This window comes from Hippocampus guttulatus, chromosome 20 (genome assembly GCF_054856545.1).
Source record: "Hippocampus guttulatus isolate MCC_2025c chromosome 20, RoL_Hgut_1.0, whole genome shotgun sequence".
Classification (NCBI taxonomy): Eukaryota; Metazoa; Chordata; class Actinopteri; order Syngnathiformes; family Syngnathidae; genus Hippocampus; species Hippocampus guttulatus.
The window spans coordinates 4,118,860-4,132,703 of NC_141280.1; the positions used below are offsets into that span (position 1 = coordinate 4,118,860).

A 13,844-nucleotide genomic window follows, 5' to 3' on the forward strand; every position below is an offset into this window, starting at 1 on the left:
CAGAAATATGACTTTAGCACTTCTTTAAACTTGCATTCAAAATAATATCAAATGAACTGACATAGACATATGACTGGTGACGTTTTAAACCCCCCGCCCCAAATAAAAAATAGATAGTGTTGTCAGTACTCCTACATCCCGTTGACATGTGATTTAATAGCCACTGTCAAAGTATATGCACTTTTGAATTACACTAATATTGTAATAATAAGCATATTCAGTACAGCTACATGTAACCTTGGAGTTTAAACTGCAATTACGTAGTCATAAGCGTTGAATGGGTGCTGCCATCTTGTGGCATCATAGATGATTCGCTTTCGAGGTCGATCGTATAGGGACGAACTAGTCCTCAAATATTGTCGACGAACATGATCGAAACAAAAATCTTTTAATTGTCACAAGGCATATGTTTAAAGTTAATGTGTCATAACGTTGTTCATATCATGTTAAATCGATAAAACACCAGGGCCTTTTTAATCGGACGCAGGGATACTGGAAATGAAGAGGGTGTGCTTTGCTTCTTCTCGCACTTTCTACAACCCAAAAAAAAAAAACGCACCAGAGCGACGTCACATGGTTGTCAACTGCAGCCATCGTCGCACAGCTGTCATTGAACAACACAAAAACTATGGCAACCTTTCTGTGATGTTTATAACGACACTGTTCGGGATACGGAAACTATAAAATTGTGCGTTTGAGTGCGAGAATAGATGAACCACACATAAAAGTATATATATATATATATATATATATATATGTATATATATATATATATATAGCCATATATTGTATGAGATATGTGGTCGCATGAATGCTGAACATTTTAAGACATGACATGTTTAATGTTTATTTAGATTCAAATTGAGTTAGTTTCGACATGCATCTGCATATTTGTTATGTACAACTTGTGCTCGCAAATTGGAATTTCCAAATCTTTCTCAGGGAACAATGCTGTCATTATTAATGTATGGAAGACATACATAAAGAGAAAGATATGGAACACATACATACACACACATTGTGGATTTTAAATGTCATCCGATATACTCACGATTCAATCAAATTTGGTTCTCACGGTGCACAATTCGCGTGGAGGCGATAACAAAACAAAAATTGTTTTGCAGCAGTAAAGGGCGGACATATGAGACATTCATATGTGACGTAATTCTTTAATGATTGTTTATGAAAACTACGTCTGATCTTTGTTTGGATGAGAACATGTGAACTCAGTGTGCAACCAATAATTATGAAGTGAAAGCATACGATTATGCTTGTGGTTGACTTTCCAGGCGGCATCCATGTTGATTTTCTGACAACGCCGATCAATCCAATGACGTCAAATGCATCCTCGAGTCAATACTTCCGGGGTAAGTGGCGCACATGTCGGTCAAGCATAAACGCTAAAGCTTTTCCAATATATATTTATTAAGTAACCATTAATGGACGGGTATTGCGGTTGACCCTTTATTTTACAGGAAAAATGTACACACATCACCGAGTACGACATATTATATTGATAGAAACACTTATTAGCATACATGTTAGGTTTGTTCGATTTGTCCCCTCCAATCTGTTTTCTGCTGAGTGTTGAACGAAACCATTGTAGCTCCGTCCGACGGCCACATCCCGGAACTATAACCTCTCGCTCCTCCATTGCTTCAACCTCGGCGTTTGCGTCTGTGTAGCAGCGGGCCGGTAGCTAGCTGTTGTGCTAATCCAACACCAGCAGTTTTTGAAAGCCGTTTGCACTTTAAAGAACAGTTTTGGCTGCTCTGGTACATTCAGACAAGGAATATTTCGGGGTAGGTGTATATGTATATTGTCTTTTAATGCGCTATTTCTTTCGCTAGACTGTTAGCGTTTATTAGCTGATGGTAGTTTAGCATAGTTTAGCCATGCCGGGTAACAGCGTGGTTAATGGCCTTAACATTTTATTGTCGACGTTTTCGTCGTTATGACTACTACAGTAAAAAATAAGCGACACAACTTCTGTTTTCACCCAAACACCGCAGTTTGACCCCTAGGTACTGGTCTATTTCCTTAGCACGATTGCCAACCGTTAGCAGGGTGTGATTCTGGAATCGTTCAACGACGATAGCAAACGCTAAAGTTACAGTTTACAATGCGGGGAAATTGGAATCTCCCTTTATTAAAGCAATAGGTCTTCGCTTTGACACTCTGATACTAGTATCGTCTGTGTTCGATGTTCAGAGTAAAACATAATGCGTGTTTGTCACTATTCCACATCAGGTCAGTCCAATTTAGACCCACGATGTCATTTCCTCCACATTTAAACCGGCCACTATTACCCCCTCCTGGGATACCTCCTCAGTATGCTGGTTTCCCTGCAGGTAAGGCTCCAAATAATTCACATGCTCTAATTTAAACAGTGTTTAAGTGTGGTAAAACATGTTTTTTACATTTTAAACAATTTCTAAAACGCAATAGACTTGTGTGTTGCTATTGTTCTGACTTCTGTGGTGTACTAAAGATGACCAACATGGCCTAATTGTATGTGTGTATGCCTCTTAAACTGAACAACGTGACTGAAAAAAATTACAGCATTTTCATGAATATTAAATACAGATGAGTAATGCACAGCTTTTTCATTTGCAGGAGCTCCGATGATCCCGGTCCACATGGGCATCATGGCCCCTAATCCTGTAATAGTGTCGTCTCTGCCTGTGGTCAGCAAACCTCCAGTCCATAGGAAGGACGCTCTCCTCAGAGCCAAAGACGACGAGGCTGGCCCCACCACCACAGTGTTTGTGGGCAACATATCTGAAAAAGCCTCAGATATGCTCATCCGGCAGCTGCTCGCGGTGAGGGGCGAGGTTATATGAGGGTCTGGTATACATTTACTAATTATTAAGAATGGTGCCTTGCCACCAATTTAAATGCTCACATTTGATGGTCTGAATTATTGTTCTTTGGGGAACTGGTAATTGTTTGAAACTCATTTGTTCTGGGGGTCTGTTTGTGCCCTTCTTACAGAAGTGTGGAATAGTTCTGAGCTGGAAAAGAGTTCAAGGAGCCTCGGGCAAGTTACAAGGTGAGCCATGATGAAAGGCCGTTGCTCGGCTAAAGTTGACTGGAATGTTAATCAAACTGTTCTGTTCTGATTAGATCGGGGGTGTATCACCCGGATTTGAACACAACTGGGAAAGTGTCCTTGTGTATCACTGCACATACTTAATTTCAAGAACACTTAAAAAAAACCCAGGCGGCTTTCACAAACAAGTTCATTGATTTATAAGAAATATATAGTTTTATAGAACCCTCACATTGCGTGACATTTGTAAACCGCCATTTTTCGAAATTCTAGTGTCTAGAGTTTCGGCAAGAAAAAGAAAAATGTCGGTCAAACGGGACTTTGTAAATATTCTCATGTTTGTCTATTGTGCCAGCGTTTGGTTTTTGTGAGTACAAAGAGCCGGACTCCACTCTACGAGCTCTGCGGCTGCTTCATGACATGCACATTGGGGACAAAAACCTTCTTGTGAGAGTGGATCCTAAAACTGAAGCACAGCTGGATGAGTGGAAGGCCAAGAAGAAGAGCGCTAATGGGGTAGGACATTTTGTTTTCTTAGTAATCTTGGTCTTCAACGTTATGCTTGTTTGTTTTTTTTAGACGTTGTTTTCTGTATGAGCAGAAAGTGGACTCGGAGAATGGAAACGATCAAGAGGAGGTTCTGGATGAGGAGACCAAAAAGAAGGATCAGGTCGTCAAAGGTGCCATTGATGCATTAATGCGGGAATATGCTGACGAGCTCAGCGCGCCTTGTCAGGATGAAGAGTCCTTGCGGCGAAAAAGAAAAAAGGACAAAAAAGATGAGGTACGACAAGTCGGTTTCGAAGAGTTGTGCCGTAAACAAGTGGCAAGGAATGACGTATGTCAATCCCACAGGATGACTTGAACACAATCGATATGGAGGATGACAAGAGAGACCTGATTACCAGAGAGATTAGTAAATTTCGAGACACTCACAAGGTAAAATCACCCTTTTGATCCTCTAGTTGACATTACAGGTTTTTGGACAGCAGCTGATCACGTAGTTCACTCCTGTAGCTTGCACACTCAGCAACAGTTGATACATTGTACCAACATTAGGACCACACCATGAATTGGGTAGCATTAAAGTACACATTGCGATTAATTTGCTCCACACCTTGTGCAGTATTTGATCTTTCATGTCCGAGTCTCACCTCAAAAGAATTGTGTATTGAATCTATTTAGGTGTGACAAATATTTTTGCATTTATCGCACACGCACGCACGCACGCACACACACACAATGCATGGAGACGATGAAAAGTTACTTAAAAGCTAATCTATTGATTAAACCCCACCATTATGATAGTGATCATATGGTGACTAAAGCAAGATGAATCTCAGAGCTTTGGAAAAAGTTGCGAGGATAGGATGTAAGTATGAGCCTTCCTTTACTTTCTACATCAACTGGGTGCCCCCCTCTTGAGGACTCGCAGAGGGGCAACTGCACTGCACTTCGGCCCGTTTGACCCGCGTCCTTGCCAACTCTGACCAATCCGCGCCCGTTAGCGGTGCACCGGAAAGCTGAAGAGTGCGTGAGCCTTTGCGAGTCTTCTGTAAGCCGTTGTTCTAAATGATGATGGTTCTGTTTAAAGCACAAACCTTTGTCAATAACCGCTGCCGTAACCGTGGCCATCTTAAGTATGATGCATAAGTACGGGGTAATGAGAGAGGGGGGTGCCCTCTTCACAGCAGCTCGGTGGTCTGAAGACTCTAAAGGTACGTGCCTCTGCATGTGGTGATGTTTGGAGGTGTTGTTTTCATCTCGTTGTCTTTCACTGCCTGGCTCGCTCTGCCTTAGTCTTAATATACTGAGCTTGACACGTTGCGAGCGTTCTACTTTTATCCAGGCTGGAAAGCAGACAAAATCTCAGTCTTTACATTCTGGGAGGGCAAAGGGAGTGACATTTGTTCTTATTTCAAATTTTAGCATCCTGCTAAATCAAATGCTCCAACCAGAAAAATTGAACAGAAACTATGCGTTAAAATAGAATGTATTTGCTTTTCTCCATCATCTCGTCAAATCGCGACCAGTGGGTTTTCATTGACCTAACTGCAGAACGTACTGGGCCGAGGTAAGATGTTCAATCAGGCCTTCGTTGTACATCTAAAGTTTGACATGATTTACATTACACAGTATCTCATGTAGTGACCGCCAGGGTTACAACTTTGTTTACTGAAGTGTAGAAAGTACTGTATTGGTAAGGTGTTCAATTTGAGAAGAGGCAATGTAATTCATTGAAATGCCTCTCCTGATGAATAAATCACAATAGGAAGGTTTACAATTGTGTTGAATGAAATGGTTGTTTACTGCGACATGTCAGTATCGGCTATAAGTAACAGTAATTTCCCATGCTCGACTCATCCATTGACTTAGTTTGAAGCACGACGTCCATTCGCGTGTAGGTCACTATTTGATTGACTACGGAAACTCATTTTTCCCTGACTTGGATCGTTGTTCCTGTATGTTAGAAAGGTAAGTGCAATACAGTAACAAGTCAACTGATGTGACATCACTAAAAGAATAACAACTATCCATCTATTTTGTGCACTTTACGCCTGTTATTTTTGTCTAGCAACGCATTAGACCCAAGGCTTGTCCGTCCCAGTATGTCAGGATGATTGTGTGTCAGCTCGTCCAGCATTTTACTTCCCTCCTTTACTCAAAGATGTTCCCATCCAAAAAGCCTTGTGTGTAATGCTCTCAAAGGCAGAGTTGATGTGTGTGTGTGTGTGTGTGTGCGTGTGTGTGCGCATTGGGTCGCCAGGATCCGCCGTAGACTTCTGAAGGGGGTAAGACAAGCTTCTACAATACTTTTGATTTACCTGTTCAAATTGTTCCTGATGTTCTTGCCAGAATGCCAATGTACTCACTGAAATTTAAAAAAAAAAGTTTTTTTTTGTTTTGTTGATGATGCTCAAACAAACCTCAAACCCATAACGTGTTTCCTTTGTATACCGTGTGACCTGCTTTCCTCCCAGGCCTAACTTAGAAGGCTTATAGGGGCAGCGAAGGGCTGAGTCCATAGTTCATCACCTGTAAGTCCCAAACAACAAGTTCAAGCAAAGACTGACAAACTGCATTGTCTCTTGCGGCGTCTTTTTTTTTCCCTTTGTCGTTTCTCGTATGATTTTTCCAGTTACATCTTCACTATACTTGACTGTCTGTAGCCCAAGTAAGCTTGAGGACTTGTAGCCGTTGCATGGACGAGTGAGAGCATATGAAAAGCTCCTCGTCTTGCCACTGAAGCAAGTTGAGTGCAAAAGTTGGCCTCGCTCCATGCCGTCCGTCCACTGAACCTCTGTGTGTTTTCCTCCGACAGAAACGGGAGGAGGAGAAGGACAAGCGGGAGAAGGAGCGTCTGGAGTTTGAGCGGGAGAAGCGCGAGCGGGAAAAGGAGCGCGAAAGGGAGCGAAGGGACCGCGAGAAGGAGAAGGAGCGCGAGAGGGAACGCGAGAAGGACAGGGAACGAGAGCGCGAACGGGACCGAGACAAAGACCGCGAGCGCCGGACCAGAGAGCGAGACTGGGAGAGGGACAGAAGTCGAGACAAGAGCATTGCCCGCAGCCGCTCCAGGTAACGAAAAAAAATCACTTTTATATAATTCATGGACGCCGGAATGTTGTGATAGACATTGTACGTTACACCATTTCGTACAAACCAGCTGATGTAGTTTTTACAGGATACCGCTTGTATGCAAACAAGTGCGGCACTTCTTTTTTTGCCACAGGGAGAAGAGCCGAGAGCGAGAAAAGAAACGAGACCAAGACGATGAGGAGGAGGTGCATGAACGCAGGAGGCTGGAGAGGAAGCTCCGAGACAAAGAAGCAGCCTATCAGGAGGTAGGAGTGGACTCATAGGAGCGCTTTTGTTTGACTTTGGTGGCGGTGTGGTTCATCTCGCCTCATTTTGACAACAGCGCTTAAAAAACTGGGAGCTCAGGGAGAGGAAGAAAGCGCGGGATTATGCCAAAGATGTCGAGAGGGAAGAGGAGCGCCGACGAGAGATGGTGAGAGAGATTTTGTTACTCGGCTCTGCCTAAATCAAGTGAAAATGTCCACTTACCTCTTTCTTCTTCCCTCCTTGCAACACCCATTTAGCGGTTATACCCCACTGGGATACTTTGGATTCCTGGTTGTTCAGCTGTGTCCAAATGTGGTTGTGTGATGAAAGTTCAGTTTGGTAGAATTTCTGGGGTTCTTAAAAAAAAAAAAAAGGAGCGATACTAACCTTTCTAATCACAGGTAACAATGATATAGCAGCTAGCCTGTCGCTCTGCGGCTAGAGGAGCTAACGTACAGTACGTCTTCATTCACCTTGTCAAACAGATGAGACTGATTTGAGATGTTTCGAGATTGCTCTTGTTGCATTCCAAAGTCCTTGTTTCACAAAAAAATGTGAAGACAAATGCAGACAGAGGGTTCTTTCAAGAACGTGGGAATGGGAACCAACTTGCTAATTAAGGAAATAAACGTCTGCTCCGTCATCCGTGTTCATACTCAATCGTCTCGACAACTGGTGAAACAATTAAGTTGAAGTCTTTTGTGTTTGCTCTTATCCCACAGAAAACTTAGTTGGACATTCTTCTCCTTTCACATTCTTCGCACCATCCTCCCAGAAAGTGCATTGTTGTAATTGTTGGCAGGAATGTGGTCTCGTGTCTCGATGTGTTGACATCGCACACTGTGATTTAAGGCCAATAATTTTTACAGCATTAGATTCCGCTGTAGTTAAGAATGGCTGTAAGGTGTTCCCATTTCATTTCTGTGTCAGGTAAAGGAAGGCAAACGGCTAAAAGGCTTCCTGGAAGACTACGACGATGACAGAGATGACCCTAAATACTACAGGTAGGAGGCACGAAAGCCAATGTAGGTCGTCACATCACCCGTAAGCCCAATTTGGCTGTATTTTTACAGTGCATTGTCCAGGTGACACCATTTTGATCTGAATTGGGCTCGATGACCTGCAGAGTAAGTCAGCTATTTTGGGGCAGACAAAGTGCAAGACTAAAACCAACGGACAGTACTGCCTTTGTATACCTAAACACGCCAAAGAGGTTATTATAGATATCTACCGTAACAAAAATTTATTAATTTTTCTTTGATCATGACAATGGCCTATATTTACAGTCTGGTGGCAGACGGGGGTGGGAGGGTGGGGGAACCCAGCAGCCATTGTTCTGATGTGTCATTGCTCGTTGCGGCCACTAGGGGCAGTGCACTGCAGAAGCGCCTCCGAGACAGGGAGAAGGAGGCGGAGGCGGATGAGCGTGACAGGAAGAGAGAGAAGGAGGAGCTGGAGAAAATCAGACAGAGGCTGCTAGACGAGGGACATCCAGACCCAGACTCGGAGCTACGCAGGGTAAATGCTGATCTCATGACGGCATCATTCGTGTGTATGTGTGTGTGAGTGAATCTGGATGCGAGCGCGCTGTCTCTGTGAAGGTCATGTCATCATTCCTTGCACGTTGATTCATGTCCATGATTTTCACCTCCGTCGCATCCTATTGGTCAAGATGGAGGAGGAAGAGGAGGAGCGACTGAGACGGCCTCCCATCGTCCAAGAGCCGGAGCCCGAGGAGCCACGGGAGCAGCGCCATAGGGCTTCACGGGTCCACCGAGGGGACCGCCGTGAACAAAGAGGGGACCACAGGGAGAACCACAGTGGCCACCAAGACAGACCGGAGCATCGTCCTCACGGCGCCCACTCGGAGGATGAGGAGGTCGAGGAGGGCGAAGACAACTATTACGACGAAGAGGACAACCCTGAAGTGAAACCCTGCCTCAAGCCCACCATGAGGCCCATCACGGCGGCGCCGTCCGTGTCGTCGGCTAGCGGCAACGCGTCGCCCGACACGCCCGGCAACGAGTCGCCGTGCGGCATCATCATCCCACATGAGAACTCGCCCCCCAACAAGCTGCCTGACGATGAGAACAGACCCAAGATCGGCCTAAGCCTCAAACTTGGTGAGTGCATTTTACTACATTCAGAAATAGGGGTGGAACATTGAAAGAATTGTCAAAAATAAATATTTACAGTATGTTTAGCACACTAAACATGGACCAGAGGTCATAAAGGAGAGTATTGCCTCTGGAGCTTCGAAAGACAATTTCAGACAAGCATGTTAAAGATAAAGGCTATAAAACCACCTCTAGGCAAACTTGGTGTTTCTGTGCCTCCAGTCGCACATCTTATTCAGAAGTTTCAGGAAGACGACTTTGACCAAGTGAACGTTTCAGAGATGAACCCTTAACGCAGGTGCGAGCGGCAGTCCCAGTCAGCCCAGTGCAGGCAAGAGGAAGAAGCTGCCCGTCGACAGCGTCTTTGGCAAGTTCGACGACGAGGAAGCAGACGAGCAGCCGCGCAAGAGGAAGCTTGTGCCTCTGGACTACGACGACGACAAGAGCCTGGGGGCGGACGGGGCCAAGGGACCCAACTCGGAGGAGAAGCGCAAACACATCAAGAGCCTCATCGAAAAGATTCCCACGGCCAAGCCCGATCTGTTCTCTTACCCTCTGGATTGGTCCATGGTGGACACAGTAAGCAGTACTTGCTTAGTATTTGTACTCCGACGGGATGGGGACGCCGGTCACGTGACATGCTTCTTCTGGATTTCTCCGCAGGCGTTAATGGAACGACACGTGCGGCCGTGGATCAATAAAAAGATCATCGAGTACATCGGAGAGGAAGAGCCCACATTAGTGGATTTTGTCTGCTCCAAGGTATCAATCTCGTCCTTGGTCGCTTACCCCCACGCCTGTGGCACGGCTGCACTCACACTTGTCTCCGCAGGTGATGGCTCACGGCACCCCGCAGGGCATCTTGGATGATGTCGCTATGGTGAGTCATTGACACGCGGACGTTTTTTTTTTCCCACCGCCGTCACGTGACTCTTATCTACTGTATAGTGCATTTGCCATTTTGTAGGGCTGTGTGATTTTATGCGGCAACAATTTGCTTCACATGAATCAACTTTTTTTTTTTTTTTGTAGGTTCTTGATGAAGAGGCTGAAGTCTTCATTGTAAAGATGTGGAGGTTGCTCATCTATGAAACGGAAGCCAAGAAGATTGGTCTGGTAAAATAAAACAAATGCCGTTCTTCGTTATAATGTATAATAGATTGAGGAGAGCTTGGTCATGGCCCTTGCAACTTGTCCTTAGCTGCCGCGTCACCATTTTCGTTGTAAATAATGTCACTCGCGGGTAAAATAATTTCCTGAAAAGGACCATTTGCTTGTTTTTAATCACAGTACTTGAACTTCTTGTTGGTGGGGAGCTAATTGAGAAAGGTTGCCTTCAACGTGTCGTTTGAATGTGGGTTGCTTCATTTGTGTGCACACCTGCAATGACGGCTTGGTGGGGGCCATGTCATTAATTTCATCATTTCAGCCAAAATACATTTGTTAAAACCTCGACGGGAAAATTTTACAGTTAAAGATGCTCTCCATTGTGTTTTGTATTGGTGACCATTTCAATAAAAATTTGTTTTATACTTTATTTCTGGTTGACTGTAAAATTTGGCGATACTTAAATGTGTTGAAGCTAGGAAATGAAGATGCTTATGACATGTCGAGATCAAGATTTTTATTGTTGCCAAGGGAACAGACAAGAGTAGATCCTATCAGTAAAATCCCCCGTAAATGTCACCACTGAATGACGGGCAGACAGCAGATCCTGCGGTTTTTTGTTTGCACCCCGTTACGTGGCAACCCCATGGATACTTGTTTGAGGGTCACGCCGATGTCATTACAAAATAGAAGCACACTGTGCCCTTGAACGAGTCAATGTGTCAAATATCTTCTTAAGCAAGCGGGCTAAACAGAAAACTGCTGTTAAAAGTCCAAAAGAGGCACTTTTAATAGCAGTTTGTCATTGATGAACTGACTGTATCCATATTTCTTTAGTCCTCTGTTTTGGCCTCCATCTCCTCTGCATCGTCGTCTCCGTCCACCTCGGCATTTTCCCTCTCTAGCCGCTCCAGCTGCCGGGCCAGCTCCGTCTCATCAGTGTCCGTCACTACCTTGGGCTGAAGGGAACAGTTGTGACGCGCATTTGGTTTGCCGTATGTCTATCTAGGAATGGGAGCTCCTCCCATACTAGTTGTTCATCGAAAACCACATCAATGCTTTGGCTCACCTCCATTTGGATGTTAAAGACGCCCCTCTTCTCTTCGATTTTCTCCTTGATGGCCGCCATGGCCTGGTTGAGGACGGAGAGGCCCTCCGTGCGCTCCAGAGTGGTGGTGGTCATCACGTAGCGGGGAGGAGCGATCAGGTTGATCTGTGGGGAAAGATCGGCCTCTTTCTCATCGACATTGTTTACAGCAGAGTCACTGTAGTCAGTATGAGGAAGAAAGGTCAAAGCTCTTTCAACTCCGTGCTTGTGGTCATGATGTCACCTTAATGGGCATGGCCTCTGTCGAGCAGCCCAGTCCCGCCCTCAGCGCATCCTTCACGGCGTCTATGCCCTCGTAGCCGTAACAAGCCACTTCAATGTCTGTCATCAAGACAAGAAAAGGTGAGGTTTTTCTTTCTGTTATCATGAATTAAAGTGATGTTATTAGAAATCGAATCTTTTTCAAAATTATTTTCTCACCTGCTCGGATCTTGACGGCCTGCGGCGTGAGTCGCCTGTTGATGTTGTCAATAAGCACGGCCCTCTCTTCTTCTGTCAGGTCCAGGTCACACAGGATAGAAGGATCACTGCACCAACAGAACACGTGCCATGGTATGATATTAACAAGTCCCATTTTGTCAGAAAAATTCCCGCCGGCTTCATTTTGTGAAGGATCAACAGTGTTGGTCCGCGTGACAAAGTGCCACAGCACTTACGACACAGCCTGTTTGAAGACGTCGTAGGCGCCGTATCCTGGCCGCTTGTACTTCTCGTCAAAGACCCAGGCGGTGCGCTGGTACAAGCTCTCCAGCTGCTCGTCTTTGCTGTACTCCAGCACTTCGGCCACGTGTCGCAGGATGCTGTATACCTGCGCACACACATCACAGGTCAGTGTCGGCTCCATGGGCAAAAGTTGATCATTTCAGTGCGAGCAATCCTGCGTGTATTAACACGCATGCATCAATTGTTATTTTAACTATAACCATAATTACAAGTCAGAACATGCTGTAGTCTCATTAGCCTACACTAGCACATGAGTAAAGTCATAATTAGTGCAGAATTGTATTTAAAATGAAATCATCTGTAGACAATGATTACAATCACAGAAAAAAACCAAACAGGATTGCTGTCAAATTATGTCAATCTGACTAACAGTTTTAGATTTGGTGAATTTATCTTCACACTTGATGGCCTCTTCTGGTGAAACTCTTCTTTTTGATAGATCAATGTATCCTAACGGGGAAGCAGAGCAGAGACACGGTTGAGGCTCTTTCCACCAAACATGAATGAACAGCGGAGTAGCAAAGGGCACATGGCCACCGCGCTAACTAACCTTTCTCTTTGTCTACTCGGATGACCACCACGCACTCGTTGCGTCCTATGCGGATGAGCTTGTTGATGGAGCGAATACGTCGACGCGACAGCTCGCTCAGGAGGATCATGCCCTCGATGTTGTTGTACTCTAGGAGGCTGACGTAGGCTCCCATCTCTGCGATGGACCTCACGTTCACCATGACTACATCCTCCACCTCTGGGAAGCGGTGCTGGTAAAATCGACAGCTGAGTCCAGGCATTGCTATTTCAAAAACATCAACAAAAAATAGTTTGAATATTAGAGAGTTCTAGGGTTATAATTTGAGGTTCAAATAGCGGTTGAATTTAAACAACATAGGCAATTAAAACGTTTGCGTCCTACTCATAAATGTTCACTATTTGCATTAGGGTTTGGTCACTAACTTAAAAACTGAAGATCACCAAATGCTACGAGAGCGCTTTTCAAAGAAAAATATTTAACTGAAACTACAATTTACGTATACTGCACCGCCCTTCAGAACAGGGAAGCTCAGAGTCATTTGGGAATTATGGTTCAATACCTGGTGATTTTTTTTCAGTATTAAACAAATATTATTACTCCCATTAAAAACAAACAAACTAATACGAAGCAAAAATTTAACGAATGAAAAGTAACAAATTAAAAATCTAAAGTCAAAACGTCAATTTCAACCAAATATTTTCCAAGTGTGGCTATCCAGTAAACTACATACATATTTGAGGCTCCAAGTAGTCAATTTGCATATTGTATCATCGTACCAACAAGTAACTTCTGGTTTTAATCCCTGAGTGGTCCAACAGAATACTTAACATGAATATAAACCATTGCCGCAAAAAGCACAGTATCGTCAAGAATATTTGCATTCGCACTTTATGTCGGACCCAAGATGATGCAACAGAAAAGCTCCCAACGTGTTAATTACCATTACATATATGCAGTAAGACAAACACGGCTCCGATTATTAAAATATCTGCCCTACGTGAAATTTATGGTGTCATATTATCACAAGAAACGATATTAAAATAATAATGAACAAAAAAAAAAAGCCAATAGCATTATTAGCTTGGATCTAGTAACCGGGTGCCCAGCTCACATGCGGCACATGCAAACAAGGCTAGCAGCCAACGTCGCCCGCTTGCCACTAAAGCGTGCTTTGTCCGTTCAACTTCACCTGTCTCATGTGTTTGGGTAAAGAAAGCCTTGAAAGCGATTCACTGCGTGCTTAAATTTCCAATGTTGCTCCACTCGGCTTCGTTTTAGTGACTGTAAACTAGCATCCGTTAGCTCAGATTCACGACTGCTAGTTTTTCGACCCGGAAAAGATCATTTTTTTTCCAGCCTCGC

General features: G+C 44.3%; 2 protein-coding genes across 2 annotated transcripts; one reads left to right on the forward strand and one right to left on the reverse strand.

Annotated features, from left to right (window-relative positions):
• Positions 1-1,422: 1,422 nt before the first annotated feature.
• rbm25b (RNA binding motif protein 25b) lies at positions 1,423-10,549 on the forward strand. The gene is made up of 17 exons (XM_086100726.1): positions 1,423-1,802; positions 2,251-2,351; positions 2,617-2,822; positions 2,995-3,052; positions 3,408-3,568; positions 3,654-3,836; positions 3,908-3,991; positions 6,375-6,628; positions 6,783-6,894; positions 6,972-7,061; positions 7,826-7,899; positions 8,263-8,413; positions 8,568-9,018; positions 9,311-9,591; positions 9,676-9,774; positions 9,845-9,892; positions 10,045-10,549. The coding sequence occupies exons 2-17, from the start codon at positions 2,273-2,275 to the stop codon at positions 10,135-10,137; spliced, it is 2,424 nt and encodes an 807-aa protein (XP_085956852.1). The 5' UTR covers positions 1,423-1,802; positions 2,251-2,272; the 3' UTR covers positions 10,138-10,549.
• A 72-nt stretch (positions 10,550-10,621) lies between these two features.
• Positions 10,622-13,840, reverse strand: eif2s1b (eukaryotic translation initiation factor 2, subunit 1 alpha b). The gene is made up of 8 exons (XM_086100730.1): positions 13,672-13,840; positions 12,501-12,743; positions 12,321-12,400; positions 11,884-12,035; positions 11,648-11,754; positions 11,451-11,548; positions 11,189-11,332; positions 10,622-11,078 (listed from the first exon to the last, which is right to left on the reverse strand). The coding sequence occupies exons 2-8, from the start codon at positions 12,739-12,741 to the stop codon at positions 10,953-10,955; spliced, it is 948 nt and encodes a 315-aa protein (XP_085956856.1). The 5' UTR covers positions 12,742-12,743; positions 13,672-13,840; the 3' UTR covers positions 10,622-10,952.
• Between the last annotated feature and the right edge of the window lie 4 nt (positions 13,841-13,844).